General features: G+C 46.3%; 1 protein-coding gene, 2 long non-coding RNA genes and 1 other non-coding gene across 5 annotated transcripts; 1 reads left to right on the top strand and 3 right to left on the bottom strand.

The window, feature by feature from the left end:
• Positions 1-1,312: 1,312 nt before the first annotated feature.
• Positions 1,313-3,142, bottom strand: LOC134200971 (uncharacterized). The gene is made up of 2 exons (XR_009976108.1): positions 2,943-3,142; positions 1,313-2,199 (listed from the first exon to the last, which is right to left on the bottom strand). It is a non-coding gene; the product is annotated as an uncharacterized LOC134200971 (long non-coding RNA).
• Positions 3,143-7,018: 3,876 nt separating this feature from the next.
• On the top strand, positions 7,019-9,235 carry LOC134200972 (uncharacterized). 2 transcript variants are annotated; one of them, XR_009976109.1, is made up of 3 exons: positions 7,019-7,403; positions 8,750-8,980; positions 9,048-9,235. It is a non-coding gene; the product is annotated as an uncharacterized LOC134200972 (long non-coding RNA). The 2 variants fall into 2 exon arrangements; XR_009976110.1 differs by lacking the exon at positions 7,019-7,403 and adding an exon at positions 7,697-7,779.
• A 9,208-nt stretch (positions 9,236-18,443) lies between these two features.
• Positions 18,444-19,684, bottom strand: LOC119630264 (uncharacterized). The gene has a single exon (XM_038019041.2). It carries the CDS (start codon positions 19,647-19,649, stop codon positions 18,621-18,623), a length of 1,029 nt encoding a protein of 342 aa, XP_037874969.2. The 5' UTR covers positions 19,650-19,684; the 3' UTR covers positions 18,444-18,620.
• Positions 19,047-19,129, bottom strand: Mir2859 (microRNA mir-2859). Its single transcript, NR_107474.1, has one exon. It is a non-coding gene; the product is annotated as a microRNA mir-2859 (primary transcript).
• Positions 19,685-19,952: the final 268 nt, after the last annotated feature.

The raw sequence follows: 19,952 nt of genomic DNA, 5'->3' as shown, positions 1-19,952 counted from the left end.
GGAGTCGAACTGACTAATTCCCCCGTTGAATAAACCACGTCTGCGTCTCAGTAGGTACAAAAATCAAATGAGGCAGACAGTTATCGGCGACACAGCTGTTCGGTTGGCAGACTACCTGAACCACACCTAGACGACACCACCAAATTGTAGTTCCAGTATACTGGGTCAGAACAAGTATGGATCGGAGAGTCTGTCATTCGTCACTCGGTTAATTTCCGCAAGACACGCATAGCGCAGCATACACGTCATCTTTTTGGATCTAGTTTGCCGAACCCCAAACTGGCATAGGAAGGGGGTCGAAACACTTAGAGGGATAGCATACAGGCGGAATTTCTCTTCATTAGATACCATACCATATACAAATATATGTATATATAGGTATATTTTTATATATATCGCGCATTAAAGCTATTTACTTAACTATCAGTAGTTGATGTTAACTGTTTCCGTAATGTTAATTAAGTGTTATAAGTTCTTCGGTCGGCGGTGTACCGCGTTTCGATCCGGCAGGCTGATTCTGACCCAGTGGGGTATCCCGGAACACCAGTGGCATCGCCCGGGCGGGGTGGTGGGGCGGCCGTACCGCGGAGACCGTTGGACTATCGCCTCGACGACCCGTCAGTCGGGCGTCCTCGGAGTGGCACCGCGAGTCTGGTTGTAGCGTTAACCGCGGGAACCCCCCTACGCTGACCGGGTTCTGACCCCGGACGGGGATCGGACGTCGGGTGTAAGAGTGCAGGGGAGTTGCTTAGTGCTGTAGGGCCCTAAAACTCCTTGGGCCCGCGGTCTGCTCCCAGCATCAGCAGATCGTCAAGCCCTATATCCACGCGCGCCCCCTAGGCGCGGGGACATCGCAGGAGGTTCGGTCCCCGGCCCAATAAAAAAAGTGAAAATCCCAACGCATGAAAACAATTATTTAAGACGGTATTCAGAGAATTTTTGAATAAACAACCACTACTGTTCTACTATAAATACGAGTGGCTGGCTATTGCCGCGCTACAGATTCTGACTCGAGTAGCCGAAAGAGTGGACCTCTCTGTTGTTATTGTTGTATCCTAGAAATTAAACAAAAGCAATTGTTTAGAAAAGTACACTTTAATTACTGTCACTATGGAAGGAAATCATAATAATGAAGAGAATGGTGAGAATTAATGAAATGATGAGAAATGATGACGTCAGCGTGGCTGATTTTAAAGACGAAATGGACTCTTCGTCATATATTATAATATTTTTACAAATACATATTTTTGATTAGGCAGTGTATCAGCGTAATACACGTGGTTAGTTACATTGTAAAAAATAAAACAAAACATTAGGTATTACTATTTAATCGCGCAAGTCATTCTGTAAAACATTAAATGATGTTACTGCTGGGTTACAGGCTGTCGATTACACGAGAAATATCCACACTAGAAGTCCGATATCAGCTCAAAACATTTTAACACTTAAATTGCGCTCAAAAGCGTGTTCATATACTCCGACTCAGAAGAAAAAAAATGGTAATTTCTTTTATTGTCCAGGCGGCTGACCGATCCTTCGGCTGGTCGTAGGACCGTCGAAGCGGTTCGCCCAGCCCTTGCGAACTGGGTGAATCGTGACAGAGGACGCCTCACTTTCAGGCTCACTGGGCATGGTTGCTTTGGTGAGTTCCTGCACCGGATCGGAGCCGAGCTGACGGCAGAGTGCCACCATTGTGCTTGCGACTTGGACACGACGGAGCACACGCTCGTTGTCTGCCCCGCATGGGAGACCCGCCGGTCCGGCGTCCTGAGGGGGAGGGTGATGGGAGAGATGTGCTCCGAACTATACGCTTCAGTTTCCCCCCTTTGCCTTTTCATAAGTTCTGTCTCATGCGAGGTTTGGACGTTGGTTGTTGAGCGACGATGTCTAAATGCCTTTTTGTTAGGTATCCATGTCGTAGAATTTTTTATTTTATTACTTTTTTTTGTTTTGGATGACCAATGGCGGAAGTCCGGCGATTTCCTCTCGTGAGTTATTTCGGACTCCGGCGCCTCCAGAGAGGAAGAGGGGGAGAAGAGAAAGATCGAGGTTCTCCACCTCCCGCATTTTCTCACAGGAGACTACGCCTTGAAAAATGCGCGTGAGGCACTTGTGCAATCACTGTGAAGTGCAAACGAGTCTTCAAACCCAAATTCATTAATGCTTTACAGCAGAAATAGTCTTGGTGCTGAGTAATTACTGAAATTGTAATTTTTATTATTACTTCAAACGTCATAGAACTATAATTGAGCCTGAGGCCTTTCTGAAGGTCCACATTCACATTGCCATGTTCATGGCCTCCAGTGGCCATACTCAACACCGGGTGAGTTGTGAGTTAATTTGATATTTATTTTTATTGTATAACCATCTATATATCTATCCTTTAAAAAGTTATGATTTTCTTTCACAAGACGGCATTTTCATAATAATTTCAAATTTCCAATTTTTTTAGCAATTTTCGACACCGGGACATATTTTAATAAGTACGTCATTTTAACGCCATTACTAAAATGCTTAGCTTAATTACACGGACAATCTTATATTAATTCAGATCAGTTAGGTACGGGAACCGAATCATAGAAAAATTAGCCCGATGTCAAAAAAAACACGTTAGTTTTATCAAGCATAATATATAAAATTACTATTTGTTTGCTTATATTGATCCGCTTGCTTTTCTTTGATTATGATTCGATTGACTTGAAACTTCCTGCAGCTCTTTCTATTAATTTAGGGAATGTTTTTATCATATAGTAGCGCCGCTTCATAAAATTTTGTAGCAGAATAGAGTACTTTCATCAAACAAATTAAGCGGCACTCACTCACAGCCGAGCGTGATTCAATAGTAGGTATTAAATAAATTTAAACAAAACACTGTTTTAGTAAATTAGCATGTACACGATATATAATTTTTCCACACCACATATAAAAGAAAATATCATTACCGTGTCGGATACGTTACGTGTGCTGTGCATGTCCATAAAAGAATGTGAGCCTTGAGAGCGGTAAGTGCGCCAATACGTAGCTGGAGATAAGATATGTAACCGACAATCGTACCGTTTCGGAGGCCATTTTATGTAATATTTGCGGTTTATATGAAATTCATATCGAGAATACGACGCGGCGCGGTGACGGCGATCCCACTGGAATTATTCAGCAGTTCAAAAAATAACAATAATTCTTCTTCGGGCTGCTTGTAAGTTAAACGGTTATCTGTTGTAGTAGGTCGGAAAGTCGCCATCTTGCTTTAAGATATTATTCTGGTGTTTTTAGATCATCTATGATTTTCAAAACATACGAATTCCAAGTTTGAAATTGACATTAGCGAACGATTCTCTACTGTTTTCATTTACATTTTTTTCGGTCTTTATTATATTATTATAGTCAATATCCCAAAGTACGAAAAATGCTAGGTTGAAAATTTCATCAGTGTTATTTTTGTTTTCATACATTTAGTATGTTATACAAAAACGATTTTATCGTACACACATACATGAATCGGGACTGTTCATTCGTAATAATAACTACAGTATAAAAAATATCTGAATACTAAATTATCTATAGAAAATGATCTGATGATGATGATGATGATGATGATAGAAAAAATCTTTCATTTCACTAAAAAATATCACAAGTCTATATATAAAGCGGTACATATAAACTGCATCGAAACCATGCTCTACTGACTATATCTAAGATACTCCACGCTTTCAACTACAATGTTACGCTTTATTGGGATTAGAACACTTCGGGGCGGATATTATCTTCTCTTACAATATCCTGTGTTCAGTTCAATGTAGGCATCTAAGAATGTCTACACACGTCTACACATGTGGAATGTGTACTTAGGTTGAATTCGAGTTTATACCAAATATATTCCTGTGACGCAAGAATAGACGCTTTCATGCTTACGTTCCCTTACAGGCGATTTAGAATTTCTAATTTGCGAATAATATTCGTAAAGTACGTGATTATTTGCTTCCGAAATATTAATATTAAAGCATTGAGATTTAGCCATACTAAACAAGAGTTACCTTAAACAATTACATAATAAAAATAACTATCGATAAAAACTTTTAGTTTACTGGTGTTTTTGTACGACGACCAATTAAACGCAAATAAAATTTAATGATATAAGCGGTCATTGATCTTATACCACGCGATAGCCTGAAGTGCCCACTACGTCACATTCGCTATAAGCCCAAAGACTGGACTTACGTAATATGGGCGCACTAAAACGCTAAATATTTATATATAGCTCTATATACAACTTAATATATATAACTATTTTTATCTGATTACGCAAACCTACAATGTTTTAGTTGATACGAAAAGTTTGTCATATCACATTCGCCGCTTTCAAGCGTCATGTATTTGATAGTGTTGTTTTTCTTTTTTTTTATTGTATTTACGGGTGAATCAGCTATTGGCAGAACTGGCACCCACCTTAAGACATTAGGCCTAACTCTTAATTGTATAGTACAACGGCTATACCAAATCAGAACCTTCATGCCGCAGAAATAGGAGTGTTGTGGTGCCTCTCCTAATACGGACTTACAATTCTCCCTACTACCAAAGTTACCTAGTAACTAAGTACCTAGTGAGTATAATTGTTGTTGGAACTTCGGTAAATACTGACATATCAATGATAAAAACAGGACACGATTCGTTTATTTCTTATATTTAAGGATAGTCACGGCTCTCTCTTACTTTTCTCTCTCTCTCTCTCAAAGTTCTCCTACTTATAATAGGATGCATTAACTTATGATATAATCGTCAACCTTACTGAATAAAAAATAATATATATATATGAATTTAAGAATTTTAAAATAAGAAAGTATTTAAATATAAATAAAAGAAATATATGTCTGCATTTTTGTAAAATTGGATAATCGGTAAGCAAATTAAAGTGATGACATACTGGAAGTCCAATTAAATCTAATTCAATTATAAATTATCAGTACCGAGATAATTATAATATACTTGTGTGTGAAGACATGAATCAAAATAATGTTAGTTATGCTTCATAAAACATGATTTCTGCAATCTGGTTTCTGAGGAATCCTTTTGAAATGTCACGAATATCCTTATCCCTTCCACTCCACTCCATCAGTCAGCTACAGCGGCACGGAAGTAATCAAACTTTATAACGAGTTACATAATTAAGTACCTACTTAATCTTTCTAAAGCAAATTTAGTTTCTACTCCGCTATTATCTTATCTCACAGGGATGAGACAGATCAGACAGATATTATATTCGTTCTCGTTTAAGTAGTATTTCAGATCGATAAATTAACTCTCTGATTTAATTACTGGTGGTAGGACCTCTTGTGAGTCCGCACGGGTAGATACCACCATCCCGCCTATTTCTACCGTGAAGAAGTAATGCGTTTCGGTTTGAAAGATGAGGCAGCCGTTGTAACTATACTGAGGCCTTAGAACTTAGATCTCAAGGTGGGTGGCGCTTTTACGTTGTAGATGTCTATGGGTTCCAGTAACCACTTAACCCCAGGTGGGCCGTGAGCCGTCAGCTTGTCCACCCTAAACGCAAAAAAATCTAATGAAACATTTAATCAGTTTAGTATACATTCACATCGTTAGTCATCTTTTATTAAATTTTAAAATAAATATGCATTCATTCATTTCAAATGGGAAAACAGAAAGGGAAGTGAATTAACGCCGCACAAACTTTTTAATTAATGATTCGTTAATGTTCGGGAACGCTGACATGGAAATGAAAATTTCGGAACTCTTAAATCTTTTGAAACTTTGTGTTGCCGATGTTTGTGTGTCGACCAGCGAATAGAACGAAAAATATAGCCGTGCGGATATTGGTTTTCACGTACTAATAGATACCAACATGTGATACAAAATTCCCTGCACTCTACACTATTGGTTCAGTTGTTCGATAGTCAACGTGTATTAATTCATTTCAGTTATTAACCCACTGGTCGTATCACTCGGTATTGAATTCGATAAATTTAAACATTACACGGCCGAGTAATGGTTAGCCAAAAGGCTCCGAGCTAGGGTTTTAACTCGTGATATAGGTACCGGAAATAGGTACACAAAAATATTATGAGTAATCCTAAACTCCGAATGATATACAGAAATATCATTAACCGCATTGAAACGTATTGAATAGTAGTCAGGGCGACGACTAACGAGGCAATGAAATAAAATGATTTCTATGTCTCCTTTTGTGTTTTCATTTTTCCATTATCTCTCGTGTGTCTTCTATAAAGCTACGTTAAAGACTACTGAAAAACATGTCGAGTTCAATTGAATAAAAAAGCATTTTTATTTGATTTATGTACGGTTTTACAACTGCACGCTTTCAAACAGCATCATATAATAATCATTTTAAGATAAACTTAACTTTACACAAGTTTTTCTTTAAAACATATGTTGAAATTAAGCTTCATTTTACACAAGTTTTTATTTGAAACATATTATTATGTTGAAATAATATGAACGGTAAACATAGTACAATTTTATATGAGTTTACGTTCAACTCCACTCAAGTATAATAAGACGTGTGAAGTGCGAAAGATAAACATGTTCAGAGCATTCAATGCAGGTTTGGAACATTTATCAATGTTGCTGCAGACGGCTTCAGCGACGCTTAGGCAAGCCGGAGACAACTGAGACCGCGATTCATCTGGATCCTGGTAATGCAATTCATGTGTTAACTTGTTTCTTGTAGTAATGTCAAGTCGACTGAGACTGCTGTTTTTTTTTTTTATTGCTTAGATGGTTGGACGAGCTCACAGCACACCTGGTGTTAACTGCTTACAGGAGCCCATAGACATCTACAACGTTAATGCACCACCCACCTTGAGATATAAAAGTTCTAAGTTCTCAGTATAGTTACAACGGCCCCACCCTTCAAACCGAAACTTATTCCTGCTTCACGGTAAAAATAGGAATAGATTAATCGTAAAATATTTGTTCCTTATTGAAGTTACGTAAAATGACGCTGAGCGCAGCGGATGACGTAACGTGGGACGCCCCCTGGCTAGGTGGTGCGATGACCTCCGAACGGTGGCCGGCAAGAAGTGGATGAGGAGAGCCGTAGACCGGGCTCAGTGGTGTGGATTAGGAGAGGCCTATGTCCAGCAGTGGACGACTGTGGGCTGTTGATGATGATGATGATGATGATGATGATGATGAAAATGACGTCAAAACTCAAGATTGACGTTGCGAGAAGGGAGCGGGATGTTGCTCTCGATTCCCACAAAAATATGTAAGCGCTTTTGCGTTAAAACTTCAACTTTAATTTCAATTAATTCTTCAGGGATTTAATTTTGAACTATTTTGAAGTCGATGAAATCTAAAGGATCAGGCGCCTGATGAGGTGTGCTCGTGTTGAGCGATGCGATTATGTCGGTATTCGAATCCCACGGGTGGGTATCAACTTTTCTAACGAAATACGTACTTGCATTTTGTTCGCCAATTACTACCACAGAGGTAGAATAGTAAAGTAAAGTAATAAATAATTGAGGAATAGTATCGTGTATTAAAAATAAAAATTATAATTCGCATAAACAATTGAGACATAAGACCTCAAGTCTTGCAGTAATAGTTCAACAGCAGGTGGGCTGTAAACTCGTTGACCCGTCTAAAAAAATCCATGTTTTTATTTTATTCCTTGTCACTAAACCTTTTAGCGTTAATTAATTCGATAACAACCAAGTATCCATTAGAAACGAAAGTTGTTTTGGGAAGTATAAATATTTTGTTTGTAAATTATTGGAAGAACGAAGAAAATACGCGTAAAAGGTAATTTAAATGTTAATTTTAGGACAAAGCCGTGCAATGAAACGTGTTTTTACATAGCATTTATCGTTATAATTGCTAAAAGTGAATAACATTACAGCTTAGGCCGCATTCTAAAATTGTTAAGTGCCAAGGTATCAATCTACGAATCACGATTTATTTCTTTTACTTAAAGAAACATGTCAAGAATTTCTCAGTGGGTCGCGATTCTGATCCGGTAGTACATTCATTCGTGAAGCAATTGCTCTTGAGTTGTTAGGCCTCCGTCGGAGGCGCTCGGGCAGTTATTAGCAAATCTCACCCCTCCTGGCTGAGCCTTTGGTCGCCCACCTGTCCTGGTGAAACTGGAAAGGCCACCAGTAATCTTTCAATCATAAAAAAAATATCTCAAGAATTTGGGCAATAGTCGCCATTCTCTTATCAATTGTACGAATCAAATAGCGGCGCAGCGTTCCAAGTGTTTGAGATAACGACTGAGAGACAAGAGCCCTCGCAAGTTGCGCTCGATGCTCACAACTTACCCCGCAAATGCACCTCACCTTACACTAACTTCGACAAGGACTTCCCAGAGCTGACTTTTGCTAGAAGTTCGCTTTCATTGTTTCAGGCTGTTGACCGTAGTTGCAAGGGATCTATTTCTGTGTAATAATCTTATTAATATTTTAGTTATTATATGTGCCTCACGAACAAAACTTCAAATTACTATAAGTTCTTACTGTAAGAAAAGAAATGTAGATGTATTTTATTAAAAAACTAACAATTTGAAACTGTAGATGAATAAGACATTATGACGGCTGATGTTAATCTCTTTAGTAAATTTCTTCAGTATTTGTACATTATACACAAATCTGTAGTTCCCTAGATACATAGATAACCAAAAGTCGAAATCTATTATAGTCGGAAACATAAATGTATAACAATAGCAGCACTTGAGCATCGAGTCAAATTTTTTAGAATCCGTGTATTTTTTTAGGTTCTATACAGCAACTGCTACAAGCATCTGTGGCTCGGAAACCTGCTCTTCGCCAAGACACTCCAAACGTCAGCTGACCGTTTCGGCCCGCTTCAATTATTACGTACAACTTTTCAAGGAAAAGTCTGCCATTCCAGTGCCCATAGAAGCTCTGCGAAATTTCTTCATTAGGATAAATAACAAAAATATATCGACAGAAAATTAAAATTAATTAGTTCGAATGTAATTTTGGTAAGCGATCAGTGGTTCTAGATTAATATAATCGTGTAATAATGTTCCTAATTAATAGCTTTTATAGAAACGTCGCTGAAAAATAGTTTTCATTTCGACAAATGAAATTGTAAACGCGAGTTGGTCCTTTGTACGAGGACCCTCACCCTCGTTAGCTTCGCCACTTCAAAGCCGACAAAGGGCACCCACCTACTAAGGTACCTAGTAAAAGTCGACCTTTATTTTATTCTATCTTTATTTAGAGATAGTTTTCAATTTGAGCTTCGATTTAGAAAAAATAAGAAAATATTATTATTAGAAAGAACATAAAAGAGAATATAGATATATAAGATAGATAGAATATAATATCGTTAAAAAGATACTAAACTTTACCTCCGATCTAATTACTTGATTTTGCGTAACGGCTCGTCCTTATAATTTAATTAGACGTTGGGTTTGAAAAACTTTTTAAGTTAAAACAGCAGAGAGGTAGAAAGTCCACTTATATTTCATTTTAGTAAGTAGTAAAAATAATGTCCCTAAAGTTTTTTTCACTAAGTCAGGAGTTTTAAAACAGCACGCTTCAAATTTATGAAACTGAGCTTTGGAGACTGAAGATTTTTTATCAAAGTTTTTTCTATGCATAGTGAAAGAGATGGGATTAATGAAGCGCCATCATTAAAAGTTAGTACAAAATCGTTTTTTTTAATCACCAACGCTTGTTTCGTTTTTTTTCTATTACAGATTGAAGAAAAATCAAACCATTCATTCGTAGATCATATCATTACTGTTGGGTACGCAGCACGTCACCCGTGTCGATAAGGCGAGTGACGCCAACCCAGGTTGGACGGGTTTATGAATCTTATAAGATTTCTTGAAATCCTATAAGACGCCGGATGCCCGTCTCGTGGCGATTATTCGTGTCGATCTGAAGCAGTCGATGTAGGGTCCTGAGGTGTACGATATCGTACAAGCTCACTCGAAATTAAAACTCAAAACTTTACTAATTAACGTAAACCGAGCCGACCGATCTGTCAATACAACCGAATTCTCATTCCGATAGAGGCACCCGTCACGCGCGGACGTGCTCATCGACCACTCGATCGCCCGGCCTTTGTTCGCCCGGCTTTTGTTAGCCCGGCCATTGTTCGCGCGGCCTGTGTTCGTGGTACATCTGCCGACTAAGTGCTCTTCCTGGAAGTTTTTATTTGTTTTGTTTCCTTTTGTTATTTCTGTGTTCGTGGTACATCTGCCGACAAACTGTCTTCCTGGAAGTGTTTAATTGTTTTGTTTCTTTTTGTTATTTCCGTTTTGTTGTGATTTTTCTTTGTCCTGCAGTAATCGTGCCGCATCGCCACCTGTGTTCAATAGAACCGCTCAGGTCCGAGAAGTTGGGGCCTCGCCGCAAGGCGAGTGTTTTCTAAGACCCAGGGTAGCCCCACCTGGGCACGTAGACATCATGGACGCTGTATTTGCGGAATTTCTCCGGCTTCGCTACCCAAAGCTCACTTCCGAGTTTCAGGCCTTCAAGGCCGATCACACTGCGAGCCCTCTCGTGGACTCCACCGAGCTCGCTGCTCCTGCGTCGCCTGTACCTGCGTGCAAAGCTTCTGCATCGAGCACCGCAGCCTCCGTCGTGCCTGCCGTTCCCGCGTCGCCTATACTGGCGAGTAAAACTGCTGCGTCGTCCGCCGTGGTCACCGTTCCAGCAGCGCGATCATCCGCGGCCTCCGTCGCGCCGTCCAAAACACCTACTCGTAGGTCACCTGCGCCCGCCTCCTCGTCCTCCGACTCTGACTCGGAGATGGAGGTCGACCTCGCTCCCGCCTCATCGACGGATGGATTCACCCTGGTGCAAAAGGGTAAGAAGCGTGCCGCGGAGTCTCGAGCTCCCGCGGCCGCTAAAATTAGCAAAGCCGCGAACGCGTCGCGCCCCCGCCCTCAGACTCCCGTTGCGCCTCCAGCCCGTGCCACTCCGTCGCCGCGTCCGGTGGCACAAAATAAAGCCCAGACCCCTCCCCCGGTAATCCTTCAAGAGAAGGCAGCTTGGGAACGAGTTTCCCTGGCCCTTAAGGCCAAAAATATCAATTTTACGAATGCCCGTAACCTCGCGAACGGCATTCAAATTAAGGTTCGAACATCCGACGACCATAGGGCCCTCTCTTCTTACCTCCGTAAGGAGCGTATAAGTTTCCACACATATACGCTCCAGGAGGAGCGCGAACTCCGTGCCGTTATACGTGGCATCCCTAAAGAGTTGGATGCCGAGCTCGTCAAGGCCGACCTTCTCGAACAAGGCCTACCGGTTAACTCCGTACACCGCATGCACACAGGCCGCGGAAGGGAGCCATATAATATGGTTCTCGTCGCCCTCCAGCCTACCCCCGAGGGTAAGCAAATATTCAACATCCGAACGGTCTGTAGCCTTTCCGGAATCGCAGTCGAAACCCCACACAAGAAAGGCACACCTAGCCAGTGCCATAACTGCCAATTATACGGGCATTCTTCCCGTAACTGTCACGCGCGCCCCCGATGCGTCAAGTGCTTAGGCGATCACGCCACGGCCCTATGCACTCGCGATCAAAAAACCGCGACAGAACCGCCTAGCTGCGTCCTGTGTCGAACACAGGGTCACCCCGCAAATTACCGCGGATGCCCCCGAGCCCCGAAAATAAATCGCCGCGTCGCCCGCCAAAACCGCCTCCGAGCTTCCGGCCCAGACATCAAAGCCTCGGCACCCTCTGTGTCGCAGGCTAAGCCAGCGTTCGTTCCGGCGCCGGTGCCCAGTGTCTCGGCCTGGGCGAAACCGCTGCCGTACATAAACACGGCTACAACTCCCTCCTCCGCGATTCGTCCCGCCCCCGCGACTCGTCCCTCTCCCGCGACTTGCCCTCCGACCGCGTCCGACAATCTCGCTTTAGCGATCGACTTCTTTCAGTCGATCAACTTTGAGCGTGTTAACGCTTTGGGCGACGCCATTCGCTCTGCCTCCACTGCACAACACTTTATCGCCGTTGTGCAAGAATACGCCGACGTATACGCGTCATTAAATACGTACGTCCTCCCCTCACTCCGCCGGTAATCAATGGCGTATATAAGTAGAATAAAGCCCCTATCCGTAACGATAGGATTTTTTTAACGCTTACGGTCTCGCAAATCAGCGTGATCAGGTTTCTGACTTTTTGCGTGACCATCAAATTGATATCTTTTTAGTGCAGGAGACCCTACTTAAGCCTGCGCGCCGTGACCCTAAAATCGCGAACTATAACATGGTCAGGAACGACAGGCTCTCTGCTCGTGGTGGTGGTACCGTCATTTACTATAGAAGAGCCCTGCATTGCGTCCCACTCGATCCTCCCGCGCTCGCTAATATCGAAGCATCAGTGTGCCGAATCTCACTGACGGGACACGCGCCGATCGTTATCGCGTCCGTTTATCTTCCACCGGATAAGATCGTTCTAAGCAGTGATATCGAGGCGCTGCTCGGCATGGGGAGCTCTGTCATTCTGGCGGGCGACCTAAATTGTAAACACATTAGGTGGAACTCACACACCACAACCCCGAATGGCAGGCGGCTTGACGCGTTAGTCGATAATCTCGCCTTCGATATCGTCGCTCCGCTAATCCCGACTCACTACCCGCTAAATATCGCGCATCGCCCGGATATACTCGACATAGCGTTATTAAAAAACGTAACTCTGCGCTTACACTCGATCGAAGTAGTTTCAGAGTTAGATTCAGACCACCGTCCCGTCGTTATGAAGCTCGGTCGCGCTCCCGATTCCGTTCCCGTCACGAGGACTGTGGTGGATTGGCACACGCTGGGCATCAGCCTGGCTGAATCTGATCCACCATCGCTACCGTTTAGCCCGGACTCTACCCCGTCTCCTCAGGATACCGCTGAAGCCATAGACATCTTAACGTCACACATCACCTCGACATTAGATAGGTCATCGAAACAAGTTGTAGCGGAGGACTTCCTTCACCGCTTCAAATTGTCCGACGATATTAGGGAACTCCTTAGAGCTAAGAACGCCTCGATACGCGCCTACGACAGGTATCCTACCGCGGAAAATCGTATTCGAATGCGTGCCCTACAACGCGACGTAAAGTCTCGCATCGCCGAAGTCCGAGATGCCAGATGGTCTGATTTCTTAGAAGGACTCGCGCCCTCCCAAAGGTCTTACTACCGCTTAGCTCGTACTCTCAAATCGGATACGGTAGTAACTATGCCCCCCCTCGTAGGCCCCTCAGGCCGACTCACGGCGTTCGATGATGACGAAAAAGCAGAGCTGCTGGCCGATACATTGCAAACCCAGTGCACGCCCAGCACTCAATCCGTGGACCCTGTGCATGTAGAATTAGTAGACAGTGAGGTAGAACGCAGAGCCTCCTTGCCACCCTCTGATGTGTTACCACCCGTCACCCCGATGGAAGTTAAAGACTTGATCAAAGACCTACGTCCTCGCAAGGCTCCCGGTTCCGACGGTATATCCAACCGCGTTATTAAACTTCTACCCGTCCAACTCATCGTGATGTTGGTATCTATTTTCAATGCCGCTATGGCGAACTGTATCTTTCCCGCGGTGTGGAAAGAAGCGGACGTTATCGGCATACATAAACCCGGTAAACCAAAAAATCATCCGACGAGCTACCGCCCGATTAGCCTCCTCATGTCTCTAGGCAAACTGTATGAGCGTCTGCTCTACAAACGCCTCAGAGACTTCGTCTCATCCAAGGGCATTCTCATCGATGAACAATTCGGATTCCGTACAAATCACTCATGCGTTCAACAGGTGCACCGCCTCACGGAGCACATTCTTGTGGGGCTTAATCGACCAAAACCGTTATACACGGGAGCTCTCTTCTTCGACGTCGCAAAAGCGTTCGACAAAGTCTGGCACAACGGTTTGATTTTCAAACTATTCAACATGGGTGTGCCGGATAGTCTCGTGCTCATCATACGGGACTTCTTGTCGAACCGCTCTTTTCGATATCGAGTCGAGGGAACCCGCTCCTCCCCACGACCTCTCACAGCTGGAGTCCCGCAAGGCTCTGTCCTCTCACCCCTCCTATTTAGCTTATTCGTTAACGATATTCCCCGGTCGCCGCCGACCCATTTAGCTTTATTCGCCGACGACACGACTGTTTACTATTCCAGTAGAAACAAGTCCCTAATCGCGAAGAAGCTTCAGAGCGCAGCCCTAGCCCTAGGACAGTGGTTCCGAAAATGGCGCATAGACATCAACCCAGCGAAAAGTACTGCGGTGCTCTTTCAGAGGGGAAGCCCCACACGGATTTCCTCCCGTATTAGGAGGAGGAATCTCACACCCCCGATTACTCTCTTTAGTCAATCCATACCCTGGGCCAGGAAGGTCAAGTACCTGGGCGTTACCCTGGATGCATCGATGACATTCCGCCCGCATATAAAATCAGTCCGTGACCGTGCCGCGTTTATTCTCGGTAGACTCTACCCCATGATTTGTAAGCGGAGTAAAATGTCCCTTCGGAACAAGGTGACACTTTACAAAACTTGCATAAGGCCCGTCATGACTTACGCGAGTGTGGTGTTCGCTCACGCGGCCCGCACGCACATAGACATCCTTCAATCTCTACAATCCCGCTTTTGCAGGTTAGCCGTCGGGGCTCCGTGGTTCGTGAGGAACGTTGACCTACACGACGACCTGGGCCTCGAATCAATTCGGAAATACATGAAGTCAGCGTCGGAACGATACTTCGATAAGGCTATGCGTCATGATAATCGCCTTATCGTAGCCGCCGCTGACTACTCCCCGAATCCTGATCATGCAGGAGCCAGTCACCGTCGACGCCCTAGACACGTCCTTACGGATCCATCAGATCCAATAACCTTCGCACTAGACGCCTTCAGCTCTAGGAGCAGGCTTAGGGACCTCGGTAACCGTACTCGTCGAACTCGACAAAGAGTTCGCCGTGCAACCTAACCCATGAATCAGCTCGCTGAGTTTCTCGCCGGATCTTCTCAGCGGGTCGCGATTCCGATCCGGTAGTAGATTCATTCGCGAAGCAGCTGCTCTTGAGCTGTTAGGTCTCCTTCGGAGGCGCTCGGGTAGCTGTTAGCAAATCCCACCCCTCCTGGCTGAGCCTTTGCTCGCCCACCTGTCCTGGTGAAACTGGAAAGGCCTCCGGGCCACCAGTAATCCTTCAATCATAAAAAAAAAAAAAAAAAAAAAAAAAAACAACCGAATTCAATAACCGACGATCTTTTCAATGGTCTTCAAGTCTTCAATAAATATCTTCGAGGCGCTGATGTCTTTACTCGTGCTTTTTTTATGTAATCTTCGTTCGGAGGGTCGGCGGCCGGCGGTTGGCAGGTAGTCGGTCGAGGGTCAGTCGGTAGGTCGGCAGGTACCTGACAACGTCGCAGGGTCGCTTAACTACCTCGGAATGTTACCCTACAGAGATCTCGTGTAAAATACGTCTCTCGTCGAGATCATTTTCACTATGATCGGCTCGGTTTATTCGTTATATCTATTTATTTAATAAATGTATATACTAATGCCTTATACTTAACTATTCTATGTTGTAATCCCTATCGATACATATAACTTATTCTATGCTTAATCTATATGACGCGCCCGTATAAACAAAATACCCGGTCCTGAACACAGATAAATGCTGTTTGTTACATCGTTTCGGGACGCGGGCCGGGCGCGTGTTCATTTAAGTTAATATGCTAATCTTAAAACTATCGGGAATAATAAAGCAAAAGTGTATACTATTTATTACAAAGCAACTTACGTTCTATTCTTAGTAAAATATATGTGCACATTATCTATATCCTTATCTATCTATATGCACTCTATATAATTTATCTATTTGTTATAACTCTATGTCTATGTACGTATCTATATAAATCTATTATAAATTCTATTCAACTTATTCTATAATTATGAGGCGACGCCGCTGTCGCCAACATCCTCCCCCTCGTGCGTAGCACCGACTCCTTGTAGTGGCGACTCTATGGGCGGGGCTCGTCGCTCGTTGCAGGCACCAGCAGGATCATCTTGGAGGCAGGTCTCTTAAGCAGACCGCCGCTCGTTCTGACGTCGACGGTTCGTACACGGTTGTCGGGGCCTGGGTAGGTGTGGACAACTTGCCCGCGCGGCCATGTGTTGCGTGGCAGCGTGGAGTCCACTATGAGGACGGTATCCCCACACTGCAAGTCCTCGCCAGCCGCTCTCCCGTCGATCTTCCTGGGCAGCAGCGTAGGCAGGTATTCCTTGACCCACCTACTCCAGAAGTGGTCCGCCATACGCTGCGCCACTCTCCATGTCCTTTTGCCAGTCAGGTCTTCGTCTCTGTAGTCGCCGATGCTTGGAGCTCCGCAGGACCTCCCTATGAGGAAGTGGTTCGGTTAGTGCCTCTGACTCCCAACTCTCTTCCCTGGCGACGAGCGGTCGCGAGTTGACGACGTGCTCCGCCTCCAACAGAAGAGTGTGCAGAACTTCTTCCCTCGGGTGTCTTTCTTTCAGTGTGACCGCCAGCGCGGTCTTCACGGACCGCACCAAACGTTCCCACACGCCTCCCATGTTCGGCGCTCCTGGCGGGATGAACTTCCATTTTATGTTCATCTGAGCGGCCCGTAACACGACGTCTGTTTCCCTTGCATTCTCGATTGCCTGCTTGAGCTCCTTGTTAGCGCCGACGAAGTTAGTCCCATTGTCGCTGTAAATGACTTTGGGCATTCCTCGTCGGGCGGCCATCCTGCGCAGCGCTAACAGCATTGAGTCTGCCGTCAGTGACGCTGCTAGCTCCATGTGAACTGCTCTCGTGGTGAGGCATGTGAACAGCACGCCCCACCTCTTCTCGTGACGTCGTCCTACAGTCACCGTCATCGGCCCGAAGTAATCGACGGCAGCACAGGTGAACGGCGGCTCTCCATGTCGTAGCCGCTCTATCGGCAGGTTTCCGGTGGGCGGTAGGCGTGGTGTACTCCGATAGACCTTGCACCACTGGCATCGGACGGCCGTCGCTCGAATGATCGATCTTAGACCTAGGATCCAGTAGCGCTGCCGCACCTCGTTCATCACCGTTGCGTGGTTACCGTGCTGGAACGCCTCGTGATAGTGTTTGATCAATAATCTCGCTATCACGTGCTTCCCGTCCAGCACGATCGGTCGCTTGCAGCCTGCATCTATGTATTGCGCTGCGTCGATACGTCCGCGCAGGCGCAACAGGCCATCTTCCATCACGACGTCGAGCCGTCGCAACTTGGGGTGACGTTCGGGATCTTTTTCACCGAAGCTCTCTCCTTGGCTGCTTCTCAGTAGGATCTTCTCCGCCTTCTTCAAGTGGGGCGGATCAAGCGGCAGCCACGCTTCTGTAGGTGCTTCCGGGGTCCTTAGCTTCCATGTGGATCGGGGTTGCTTCGTTCGTGTCGTCCTCCACGTGGGATCTTGCTGCTTCAATTGTCTGGACACGCAGGCGCTCTCCTTCCGGGGTCGACACAGCTCAATAAATTGGAGGACCCTGGCTGTTGCTCTCAATAACTTGACCCAGCTCGAGAATCTGTGCGGATCGGGCGTGGGTCGAGCGTCAGCGGTCCTCGCCGTGGCGACCAGGAAGGCCTCTTTCTCTTCTCCAGACGGTTCTTGCTTGAATGTTCGTGGCTTGGGCCAGCGCGATTCATCCCACGTCAGGAACTCGGGTCCATTAAACCACCGATGCGTGTGGTCGAAATCCGCCGGCGCCTCTCTAGTTGCGTCGTCTGCTGGGTTCTGCGAGCCAGGCACCCATCGCCATTCTTGGGGCTTCGTTGACTCTTCTATCTCGGCGAGTCGGTGCGCGACGAAAGGTTTGAACGTGCGTGGGTCGGTCTTTATCCATGTCAGGACTGTACTGGAGTCAGTCCAGTACGTCCTTACACCGACTGCGATGTCCAATTCGTCCGCTATTGCCTGCGCCATCCTTGTCCCCAGCAGCGCAGCTTGCAGCTCCAGCCTTGGGATGGAGACTGGTCTCAGTGGGGTCACCCTGGCTTTCCCTGCTAGAAGCGTGACGCGGTAGGTGCTCTCGTCTGCCTTCTGACGCCAATAGACTGCACACGCGTAGGCCTTCTCGCTGGCGTCGGTGAACGTGTGCAGCTCCCCCTCAGTGTTGCAGCACGAGAAGCACCTTGCCATTCGGAGGCCTTGCAGCATGCGAAGGTTTCCACGCCACCTCGTCCTTTTCCAGGATGACGTCGTCCCAGTCGATCCCGCTCCGCCAAATGCTCTGAATGAGCGCTTTCCCTTCTATTAGCACGATGATGCCAGCCCCATAGGGTCGAAGGTTGACATTACCGCGCTAGTCACTTCTCGTTTGGTCGGGGTCCGTGCTTCTATATCCTTTGGGTCTCGTGGATGTGTCCGGAATCCCATCTCGTCCGACTCGTAGAACCACCGCAGGCCCAGGGTCTTTTCTTCCTTCGACCCCAGCTCTATGTCTCCTGGGGTCACACAGCCTGCGAGGCTCGCCAGAATGCAGCGCCTTCTATTGCCCGCGCGGCTTCTGGATATCGATGTCTGTAATCCTTGGCATTCTTATTTGTAACGAACGACGCCGCGCTCGGTGAACAGGCCGCTCCGAATATGACTGACGTCATTCTATACTCTTTGGAGCGGCCTCGCGTCGATCTTCTCTATAGAGGAATCTTGGGTTGTCGCGGTCCACGTCCCTGATCCTTATCTGCAGGAACCTCTCCTTGATGTCCGCGACAACCGTGACGAGCCTTTGCCGGAACCGCAATAACACTCCGAACAGGGATTGTAGGTCCAAGCTTCGAAGCGGCCGTCCTCGCGTCTCCGACCTCTGTCGTCCTCCTTCTCCAAGATGTCGAGCGCCTTCGCCTCCATATCCGTGCTCGGACGCTTGGGTTCGACTCTATCATGAAGTACTCCTTCACCTGTCTGTCCAAGGCCTCTTCACGCATCGATACATGGGCGCAGGTGAGGAAGTTGGCCTCTTTGGCGTTGTTGCCATCGAGACCATGTAGCACCCATCCCAATTGGGTGAATGAGGCTACCGGCTGGTTCCTCCTGCCCCTGCGCGTCGTCTTGGCGGCGATGAGTCCCCAGTTGTCCTGCCCGATCAATAGTTGGGGGGATTGTTCATCGTAACATAACTGGTCCGCCAGGCTCCTCAGGTGCGCGTAGCCTTCGATGGTTTCCCTCTTCAGTCGCTGGGGTGCAAGGCTCATGTCATCCATTGTGCGCGCTCCGACGATCGTCCTCTTCTGCCGCTGGTGAAGCCCTCGAACTCGGATGTTAAGCTTCATCGAGTCCTTCTTTGTCAGGGTCTTCCCGCCCACGGTCTCAAGGCGGAGCGTCTCCTTGGGTCCCTTCAGGCCAATCTGCTTCGCCACGCTCGAGTCCAGGAGAGTTACCGTGGAGCCTTCGTCCAGCAGGGCCAGCACCGTCGTCGATCCCGATGGCCCGTACACTTCAACGGGCACCATCTTCAAGTACGCCCTGCTGATCCGCGTGCAATTGATGGGAAGTCGCACGTTGTTCGCGACTTCCCTGTTCTCTGCTGGCTCTGTCTCCGGCTTCTCGTTGTGTAGCGAGTGGTGATGCCAGCGCTTGCACGTGCGGCATGGCGGTCGTTGACATGTTTGCTTCCGGTGCTTACCGTTGAGGCACTTGTAACATAGGCGCGACTCCTTGGCCATTCTCCATCGTTCCTGCACCGCAGCTCCCTTGTACCTCGGACAATCGTACAGCGGGTGCCCTTCCTTGCACTGCGGGCACGCCGGCTTGTCTATTATTACTCTGTCCGAAGTTGCGCGCTCGGTGCAGTCGGTTGTGGCGTTCGTCGCCTGTCGCCTCAATGCTTGTCTTTTCGGTGCCACCTCGGCCACGGCGTGTGGCCCGCACCGGTCCGCCATCTTGTTCAGGAAGCCGCACATCGTGTTGAGGTCCGGGTCTCCTTCAGTCTTATCGATAATGTGGTCGTACCACCGGAACCTCAGGAT

This window comes from Bombyx mori, chromosome 22 (genome assembly GCF_030269925.1).
Source record: "Bombyx mori chromosome 22, ASM3026992v2".
Lineage (NCBI taxonomy): Eukaryota > Metazoa > Arthropoda > Insecta > Lepidoptera > Bombycidae > Bombyx > Bombyx mori.
Note: the sequence above shows the minus strand (reverse complement) of the source record. Positions and strands in the feature narration are given on the sequence as shown.

Excerpts from the sequence above, each read along its gene's own strand:
- LOC119630264 (XM_038019041.2), bottom strand. The coding sequence starts at position 19,649 with ATGGCCAAGGAGTCGCGCCTATGTTACAAGTGCCTCAACGGTAAGCAC.